The following is a 10581-nucleotide window of genomic DNA, read 5'->3' on the forward strand; positions in this document are numbered from 1 at the left end:
GTGAAAACCTGTCTCTACTAAAAATACAAAAAGTAGCCAGGCATGGTGGCATGTGCCTATAATCCCAGCTACTCAGGAGGCTGAGGCAGGAGAATCGCTTGAAGCCAGGAAGTGGAGCTTGCAGTGAACCAAGATCGTGCCACTGCACTCCAGCCTGGGTGACAGAGCGAGACTCCGTCTCAAAAAAAAAAAAAAAAAAAAAAAGCTGGGAAAGTATATGAGAGAGTAGCAGAACTAGGCTCAGAGCACAGGTTTCCCCTTCTAATTAGCTGTAGGAGCATGGGTAGGGGTCACTGTAGATCTTCTGTGCTTCAGTTGCTTCATTATCTAAACCACCTTGCAGAAGTGGACTACAGCAGGGCCTAGCAAATGCCTAGTATATTTGCTGTCTTTCCACCCTCACCAGTGCAGCCAACTCATCGTGCCAAATTGTCAGGAATCACCACCAAACAGCTTTCACCCTTGATGTCAAATCTATGACTTTCTGCACCAGAAGACTCTGAAGATCATTTGCAGTTTTATATCTCTATTCTTACAAATAAGGAATCCAAGATAAGAACCTGTTCTTTTCAGGTAGTTTAACTTTCCCATAAGAAAGTGACAACCAGAATTTGTGAATAATGCCTTTTCCTAAATCAGTATTTGAATAGCAGATTTTCCTTCTTAAGTTTCTTTTTTTCTCTGATTAGCCCAAATATCTTTTTAACAGCAGTACAATTATATTTTTACCTTGTGCAGTACTTGGGTCTTGTTAATCTTTAGTCCACTAAAGAGATTACCTATGGTTAGAAAGAAAGAAAAAGCCTCCAATGGGGGTTCAACAAAAAGTATTTAAGAAATTAGAGTCCCCAAGTTGCCCTGTACGTTGTTTTAAAAAACCATCTCCTAACCAGTACTCTTACTGTAAAAGTGAATTATTGCCCCCTTGTGGTAGAATTGTTCATTTACTTTCTTCACACAAATAGTAGAGTCGTATTTTAGTTTCTACTAATCTGAAAACTTTGTCCTTTACAATTAACCTAAAGTATTTATGAAAATAATTTTAGATAGTTTTAAAACTATCTCTTCTTGTTTGTGCTTACCTATGTGACATACCACAGAATCCTGTCTTGTGTTTCTCTTTCACGGACTAGGGATTTAAGAAACAAGACCAAATCTCATTCAGATTATAGTCCTTATTGCTTCAAGAAAGCTGAATGAGGTTGTGGAATATTCTTACTGCCCCTTTAAAAGCTATGTCATAGACTCGAAGAACAGATTTTCTTCAGAGCTGTAAAATGAGGAACTTCTGAGAAGTTTTGAAATACCATGTGCAGGAAACCATAGTGGTAATACAGTTCATTTATAAAGGTTCAGGTGATCTTCTTCAGGGTTAGCTTTTCTTCCATTTCCATCGTTTTGAACATGAAATAAAATTTGAAAACGAAATAGGACTTCCTGTCAACAAAAATGGGTAACAGATCTGACTCCTAATAAAATGTCTTCTATAAGAAAAATTGAAGTCTTGAAGCCATTTCATACTATTTTAGATCAAAAATATGGTATATTTTTACAGATGAAAGAATAGTAATAGAGGCTTCCCATTTAGATTGGCTGATTGAAATAGCTTTTACAAATTAGTGTAAACCTGTGAAGGTAGTAAGTATTCTGAATCCTGATATTCTGAATGATTGTCACATTTAATTTTGTCCGTTATTTACTTTGGACAGTTGTCACTCTTTATCAATAGTCTTGCAAGAAGAACAACCCTTATAAGTTACCTCTAGATTGTGTGTAGATTTTAAATGCACATGCTCTTTTATGAAGATGAAATGACTAAGTGACCCTTTGAAAAATCTTCTAAGTTACTACTTGACATTCAGGTAAGCTCTCCTTAGTAAGTGACTTGTTATTATTTTCAACACTTTAATGTTTATTGCTTTGTCTCTAGATTATTTTTTCTTGCAGAAAATGATAGCAAACCATTATTGAAGGATTAGATGTTGCCAGTCCTTTCAAAACACAGCTATCTGTGGAATCTTTTTAGTGAAAAGAAGAGGTGCATTTCTAGATAACCAAATGATTGTTACTAAAAAAGCCTTTTAAGGAACTTTGTACTGTCAGTAAAGAGCCACAGTTGATTCATTTCCTTTACTCTTTCCACCTTACTCTCACTTCTGACTCCTCAGCTGATGTAAATAAGTAACTCTTATTTTATTTACATTTTATGTTATGTAAATACGTAAAATAAAAATAATTAAAATATGTCGATTTACCTTACTTAAACAAGTAAAATGTAAATTTATTTTTAAATAAATTTAATAAAAGTTTAATTTCCATTTTAATACATATATTTAATACATATACATTTTACTTATTTATAATATGTATTTGTTGTACATTTTACTTATATAACTTTTTTTTTTTTGAGGCGGAGTCTCGCTCTGTCGCCCAGGCTGGAGTGCAATGGCACAATCTCGGTTCACTGCACGCTCTGCCTCCTGGGTTCATGCCATTCTCCTGCCTCAGCCTTCCGAGTAGTTGGGACTGCAGGCATCTGCCACCACGCCCGGATGATTTTTTGTATTTTTAGTAGAGACAGGGTTTCACCGTGTTAGCCAGGATGGTGTGGATCCCCTGACCTCGTGATCCACCCTCCTCGGCCCCCCAAAGTGCTGGGATAACAGGCGTAAGCCACCACGCCTGGCACTTATATAACTCTTATACTTGAAAATTGCAAAGAGTAGATTTAAAATGTTCTCACACAAGAAAAAAGCATATTAGGTGATGGGCGTGTTAATTAGCTTGATTATTAGCTTAACCATTTCACATTATATACGTACATCACAATACCATGTTATACACTATACAAATTTGATTTGTCAACTAAAATAAATGTGTTATTCTGAACTATATGGACAGCAGAAAGATTATCTTAGGCTACATAGGACATAGTGTGGTAGATCCCAGTCCTGCTCATCATATTTGCCCACCTGGACTGCTTTCTAGAGGGAAAAAAGCTTCAAGAACTAACAAATCTCCATTCTTAATGTCTGAAGGGTTTAGGTCAATAGTTATTAAGTTTTTATATCTCAGGTCTAATTACGAGTGATCACTCTACAAAAGGATCTGCTTACTGTCATTTCCATCACAGGAGGAATGCTTTTGTATTACAGGCTTTTTCTTAGAGCCATTTATGATAAGTTTTAGTGATATCCAACACTAGTATTCCTGGATATAAAGTTAATTGCTATTACTTAAAACATAAAATACTTGCATTTGTAGTTGAAAATATACTTTATTCCCTCAGTAATCACAAAAAGAAAAGGTCATGAAAAATGTAGTCAGGACATTTTAGTACTGAAAAAATTGTAACGCACTTAAGATCTCTGTGCATAAATCTTTGTCCAAGTTTAGATTATGTTCTGAGGATAGAGTCCTAGATCTGAGTCAAAAGTTAAGAATATTTTTCATACTTCTGTGCATATTGGCAGATGGCTTTTCAGAAAGGCTGTATCAATTTTATATTGTCAGTGCATCCTGTTGCCTGTCTCATGACATTCTTACAAGTGTTAGGTATTTTTACTTTTAAGGATCTTTGTAGTGGCATCTCATCTTGTTTGGAAGTTTTAATTGTGAGATTTGATTATTTAAATATATTTATTTCCTTTATGAATTGTTTAGGTCTCGTCTATTTTTAAATGAACTTTAAAAAAAATATTTTAGAAACCAGTTGGTGTTTTCTACACAATCACTAATCTTATATAAATCTGTCTTGCTACTCATTCTTGGGCAAAATCAGGTTGCCCATATGGAAAAAAAATAAATGGTCCAGTACTATTCATCAGTTACAACTCAGTCCTTCTGACTTTATGTGTGAAAGGAACATTTCATGTTCCAGAGTGTTCTGTGAAATATGACAATATCTGCCAGGTTGGTGGTTACACAGGCTTCTTGTCCCTAAGTTTTAGCGGCTTTGAAGAATGACTGAATCTCTCTGAGGTGATTTCAAAATCTCCATGATGAATTTTATAATGCACTGAAGCCCAGGTTTCAAGTTAGAGCATTACAAACTTAAAAATCAGTAAAACTCAGTCCTAGTTTTGTCCCAGTTGTGGCTACGACAGTAATTACAGTTAATTACATTTGTCATAATTATCGCTTACTTTCTGCAGCTTGTGTGTTTATGTATGTAGGTATGTGCACGTATTACTTATACATATATGCATAGAGAGAGAGAAGCTTTTATCTCTTTTATAGTCAAAGCTACTGAAATTTTTCTTTAGTTTTCTTCCATTATATTTACCCTTAAAGCCTTTCTTAAAACACCTTGCATTATGGAAACTCTAGACAGCCTCTGTGCCTTACTCTGAGGGATGTACAAGAAACATTTTCCTGGTGATGGAAAGATTCTTACGTATACCCAGTGAGAGGAGAAAGCATTTGAAGACCTTCCTTGACTTTGAGAGTTTATGAAAGAATGAAATCACTGTCTGACTGGCAGTGGACTTGGCATTTGCACAGCTTCATGTAATTTGTGAGTCTGCCTATATCTTGGTTCAAAATAATCTACCCTATTTCTAATTCTAATAGCAGCAATTCACAGCTGGATGGTAGCAGTATTTCCGTAAGGAATTGTTCATATTTCTCTGCAGAAGAGTTGATAGGTTATGCTCTTGGACCATTTCCACATGTGAGCAAGTCAATGTAATTACGTTAGAATGTGGCTTTGATAGTATCTTTCTAATTTTGTTCATTTTGAGGATAATCTTGTCTTGCCAGTGATATTCTACACATCTTCCTTTCATCCTAGGGACACAACTTTTTCACAGTGTCTCATAACTTTCTAGTGAATGATGACTGTAGTATTTTCATTCTATAAACAGAGAGACTAAGAGTCAGGCATATGCCTTACCAGACATCTCAGTTACAAGACTGTGCTTAGCTACCAGGTTTTCTTCTTCCCAGAAGTAGCCTTTCTCTAAACCACACTGCATTGCCTCCCTTAAAAATGGTAATAATTGGGACCAGTCATCTCCTTGCATCTGCATAACAGTGCTAAAAAGATCTGCCCTGTAGACCTGATTCTACCTGATTTTGAAGAGATTCCCTTAGTTATGATGTGTTAAGGCCACTGCATTCTCAAGACACTAGGGATAAAGATATGCAAAATTTGTCATTAGAACTGGATATGTTGGATGTTGACAATCCTCTCGTAAAACTCAAACCTTTTTTTTTTTTTTTTTTTTTTTGTTTAAATCCTGGGCAGTATCTATTCCAGGTCTTCTCTCATGAGCTAAAAAGTAAAGTTAAATTCGTGACTTGAATTGTGCATTGGGTGACTGGCATCATATTTGCCTTTAAATACTTCCCGTATAGCATATATGTGCTTGGGAATGTGCAGCAATTGAAGTCTAGAAATCATTCTCCAAGTCTAATCCCATATCCACAGAGGAAAAGAAATTAAGTGGAAACAGAAATTAGCACATTTGTATGTCTAATATAACTTATTTTCAAATATATAGATAAAAACAAGGATTTTTGTTAGCTTTAATCTTACCAATTTCTTTTCTCACGTTTGAAAATCTTAGAATGTGAAAAAAGAATATGTATGAAAGACCCTTTCTGTATGTTATGTTGTATTTTAGTATTCTTTTACTACTTTGAGCTGGGCTTGAAGTCAGAACAATGTAGTATGGACCACAAAATATTTTCAGTTAATTTAGGCCTGTCTGTGGTCAAATCTTGGCTAACCATCTTAATTCCTCGGTATTTGCAATATATCTTATGTGAGAAATGGGACGGGCCAAAAGCAAAACCAACCAACCAAACAATAGCAAAGAGGTGTGTCATTCAAGAGAGACTTCTGAGGAGAATCTTTAGGGTTGTAATTAGGGCCCCCAAAACATTACTTGTTGGAATTGGTACCATATAGCTTATTGCCAACAGAGTAATTGTACAAGTTAAAAAATTATTTTACATAAATAAGCTTTCAGAAGCATTGCTGAATTTTTGGCCAGGATACCAAATGTTTTATGCAAGTATTGAGTAACTTCGCTATTACACAATATCATATCAGCGAGCAAACCCAAAACCATTTAATATTGACAGTTGCTTCAGAATAATATATTGGGTAAATGACACGAAATTGACCATCTTAAAATGAGCTTTTCCCGTCATTTTGCATGGATTTGCTGTTAGTGAAAGTAGTACATATTTAACTCGCAACTACATAATTTACACGAAGCTTTCTTGTGAATGTGAAAAGCTTTCTTTAACATATATTCAGTATATCTTTATTCTGGCAGAACACATTTTTAAAATCTAGTAAGATAAGCTTTATTTTTCCATTCACTTAGTTTCAATTTGCTTTTAAAAGAAACTCCAGGCTTTATATCAATTAAGCATAAACCAAATGAATTTAAAATGTAGTCAGTAATGATTTTTTAAACTAAGGATTTTGTTGTTTATTTAGAGAAAATACAGAACAAAAACTTCTTCATAACGCTTATAACTGAAGCTTTTAAAATATACTATTTTGTATTAAGTATTTCATTTTTCTGCCCTCCTTTGGTGTGTCTCATCATTAGAGATAATGTTACTAAATAGTTGTAACTTTACAGCTGCTTTGATTAATGATGGCTTGAACTAAGGTTTCATTGCGTAGGATTAACTACATTTCAAGATGGCAAAATGCCATTATAACATTAATGCCAGAATTTAATGAGAAGCAGAAGTTAGCTTTAAGGACCTTTATAATTTAATATGGGGGCATGATCATGTTCTCATTGTTTTAATGCAATGTCCTATTAAACATAAGTTATTCTTTTAAATCTTTTTTTCTTGTGATAAAAAGATGTAAAAACATTTGCTCAGCAAATGTTTATTGACTATCAACTAAGTGCCAGTCACTGTGCTAGGGTCTTGAAGAGTAAGCCTGTTTTCCATCCTTAAAACAGATCCTGTCTGATCAGAAGGAACAGAAATAAGAAACATCTACCTTATTTAGAAGTCTCATGGCCTGCCTTAACCTTGTATGACTCTGGTTTCCAAATACATGTATCTCCCTAGACTCTGGTCTGTTTCCTTTTCATTTTTGACATCAGCCTACTTCTCCATAGGCTAGATTGAAAAATTGGCCAGCTATATGCCTGGAATGAAAGGGTCTGGGTTATGTAATTTTACAGGTATGGGAAGGATGAAGAGCACAAAACTTAATGTTCTGTTCCCTATTCGTAGTACTGATCACTGTGCTGTCAAATAGCTACACCTTACACGGAAGAGAAAAGTTAGGTTTTGTAGAACTACAAGATAAAATTTGAAGTAGGGAAAGTAAGAGAGGAAGAACAGCCAACAGGATTCTTTCTCGTTCATTTAGACAAAAGTCTTCCTGTACTGAAGGTGTCTAGGGGTGACTTACTTTCTGTAAAATGCAGGAGGCCTTTAAAGCCCTTTTCTGTTCTAAAAATCCTGATTTCTGTGTGTTTAGAACTCAAAGAGGGTGATGGACCTAAGACACATGTCTCATGTTCTTTATTCTTTTTTCTCAAAATCTTATGTATACATACTTAGAAACATTGAGACCTTATAAAGTAAGACTATAAAACTATAACCACAGATGGAGGAAATAAAATATACCAGAGGCAAAGGGGAAAACAGCATTTAAAAAATTCCCGATGGAGGAAAACCTCAACTAGTTAGCTTGTAGCCTGGGCTTCCTAGTGGCTAAGGCAAAGAAGAGAAATAGGATAACTTAGTATGATCATCTGGTAGTCAGACACATACCACCAGTTCATCAGAACAAATAAGCATTCTTCTTGTTCTCCATTAATAACAACAACTTGTCCAGGGGATTTGGATAAGAAGCATAAGGTATATAATGAATGATGTCCTCATGAATTTTTATAGAAAATAAAGGATTGCACATATGTCATTTTATACATTGGTATTTGGAATATGGAGGAAATAATGTTAAAAGCAAGACTTTTTCCCCCATGGGGAAGGGAGAGAGGAGTTTGAAACTTCTGGTATGTTTGCTATAGATAGATGCTTATTTTCTTTTGACCCACTGACATGTGGAGCAGTAATAAGATGTAAAGATGTGTAGTAAAGGGTAGCATTGTTAAAAGTAGGAGGGAATAAATGGAATTTTTGTGGCAGGATGATATTTGAAAGACAGATCAGGCCACTGGGAGGTTTTTCAATATGCCAGTTCCCTGTAACAGGAAGATCAGTCTCTGTTTTAGACAGCATATCCAATTTAGTAAATTATTATTATTCTGTCAAAATTAATGTGAACAATTTTCTCTTTGAGGCTTTTTCCATAGGTGATGTTTTCCAGATGGGCTTTGTGCAAAACTCCCAATGTTTTTGTGTTTTCTTTCCTAGAGAAAGGGCCATTTCTGACATCTCTTCATTTCTTTCCTTCATTGTAGGGAAGAGAACACCAAAGGCGAAGGAGAAGAGGAACAAGAAAAAGAAAAGGAAGCTGATAGAAAGAGCCCAGGAGCAACACAGCGTCTTCCTAGCTACAGACAGAACCAACCAATAAAACAAGAGACACATCTGGTAGATTTTTAGGGGTTTTTGTTTTTGCAAACGTGCACAAAGCTACTCTCCACTCCTGCACTCTGGTGTGCAGCCTTTGTGCTGCTCTGCCCAGTATCTGTTCCCAGTAACATGGTGAAAGGAAGCACCACCAGCGTGGCCCCTGTGTTATTTATGCTTTGGTTTGAATCTGGAGACTGTGAAGGCAGGAGTAAGTGCACAGCCCATGACTTGGCTCAGTGTGTGCTGAGAGAATCCGTCCCCGGCACCACGGACACGCTAGTGGTGTGAGGCTGCAGACCACCGTTGGAGGACGGACTTCTGCCTATTTATGTGAAAGAAGATGCTTGGCAGGCAATGCGCTATTCACTCGTGACATTTATTTCTCACGTTGTGCATTTTCAAGGATATGTTTATGTGGATATCTGCTTAGTGGTTACCACATGGTATTCTCAGCATCTGTCACCTTCACACTGTTGTGCGATGAAACTGCTTTTAGCTGAGGATACGCTCTGGAAATTCCTGCTCAGTTTCACAGCAGCCCTCATATGTACATATTCTGCAGGGGCTACATATAAAGCTCTTATTTACTGTATATTTATGCTTTCTTGTGCGTAAAGAGTCATACCTGATTAATATGTCACTTTGTTTCTAGTGGTTCCTAACCCATTGTCTGGTAAATGACTTTTCTAGTTTGGAGAATTGACACGTTTTGTTGTCTCTTGAAACTTTTTTTCCCCTCATTGTGGGCTTATTTCTCATTGTAAGGATAGGATAAGCTAGTTTTTGTATATAGAGTCAAATGACCAGTGTCAAAGAGTTTGCATATTGTATAGACCTTCCCCACTCCACATGTCCCACACATTGAAAAAGCAGCAGGTGGCATCTGGCAATCAGAAGCCCAAACTGCCTTTGAGTCTAAGATGTGATGACTTTGAAGAAACACAACTGAAAACATGAGGGACTATATCCAGTCACTTGTAGCCAATTTCACAGGCCAGCTACAGAATTGTCCAAACATTATTTCTGGCTGCCTTTTTCCCTGCCCCCAAATTTAAAGCAATCCCTGACTTTCAATGACAGGGCACCTGCCAATGTTCTTGGGTCACTGAAGAAGTTACTAACATGAGCCTGTGCATAGAATTTTAGGAGATAAATGGATGAATTTCTGTGACTGCTGGTCAGATCTTAACAAGTCTCTATTGAGCCAGAATCTGTTTCAGATCCAAGATGGAGAGGAACACTATGGAAACTTCCCAGGTGACTTTCAGAGCAGTTGTTTCGAACGCATTATTGTTCACTTGGGGGAACCAGTTTTTAGAAGGTTGTGAATTGGCTTTTTCTCAAAACATTATTATCTTCTTGGCAGATCCAGGAGAAAATTAGAACAGAAAAATAATGGTTGTGGATTTCTAAACAAAGCAAGGTAAAGCCATTTTTTTTTCACCTTGCATTGGCAAAACTACCTCTTCAGTGTTTTTGTTTAACTTTTGATTCAAAAGCGTCTTACCGATAAGGATAAATATCATATACATCATTATGAAAATATTGCTATGAGATAAGCCATATATGAATGTTGTATACAACTTTAGGGTTTGCATTTAATCCTGAAGTGTTACCTCCTTTCATGTCTATTTACACTATTTTCCCATTTACTAAGTGGGGAGGGGTGTCCTTATATAGTGCTTCATCGTTAATAAGTCAATATCTGTTGTTCCTGGGATGTTCTTTTTTGTGCATTAAAAACTTCAAAATTATATTTTGTAGAGTTTGTTTTACTTTAGAGATACATTTAGAAATAACTTAGTACTTTGTTCTACCCCCAAAATATAACAGTCCTTTAAAAAAGACAAATCTTTAAAAACCTATGTTGGTAACTACATCTAGAACACTAACTGGTTTTCTAGATAACTATAAATTAGAGTCCAAGTGCCCGAGTTCTAATCCAAACTGAGAGTGGCCTGTGAAAATTACCGAATCCCTCCACTCTGTTTCCTTATCTATCTGTGAAATGGGGATCACTTTATCATCTGCCTCCAAGGATTGTGTTTTAAG

At 36.0% G+C, this 10581-nt stretch overlaps 1 protein-coding gene across 7 annotated transcripts in view; it reads left to right on the forward strand.

The window, feature by feature from the left end:
• LOC105475987 (R-spondin 2) overlaps nucleotides 1-10283 on the forward strand; it is a 168649-nt gene extending 158366 nt beyond the window's left edge. For 6 of the 7 annotated variants that reach the window (XM_011731532.3, XM_011731531.3, XM_011731534.3 and 3 more), the window contains one exon: nucleotides 8415-10283. In XM_011731532.3, coding sequence (XP_011729834.2) covers nucleotides 8415-8530 — 116 coding nt within the window. In that variant the 3' untranslated portion in view covers nucleotides 8531-10283. The remainder of the gene's footprint in view (nucleotides 1-8414) is intronic. The other variant, XR_011606831.1, reaches the window with a different exon arrangement.
• Nucleotides 10284-10581: the final 298 nt, after the last annotated feature.

The sequence above is a fragment of the Macaca nemestrina genome, chromosome 8, assembly GCF_043159975.1.
Source record: "Macaca nemestrina isolate mMacNem1 chromosome 8, mMacNem.hap1, whole genome shotgun sequence".
Lineage (NCBI taxonomy): Eukaryota > Metazoa > Chordata > Mammalia > Primates > Cercopithecidae > Macaca > Macaca nemestrina.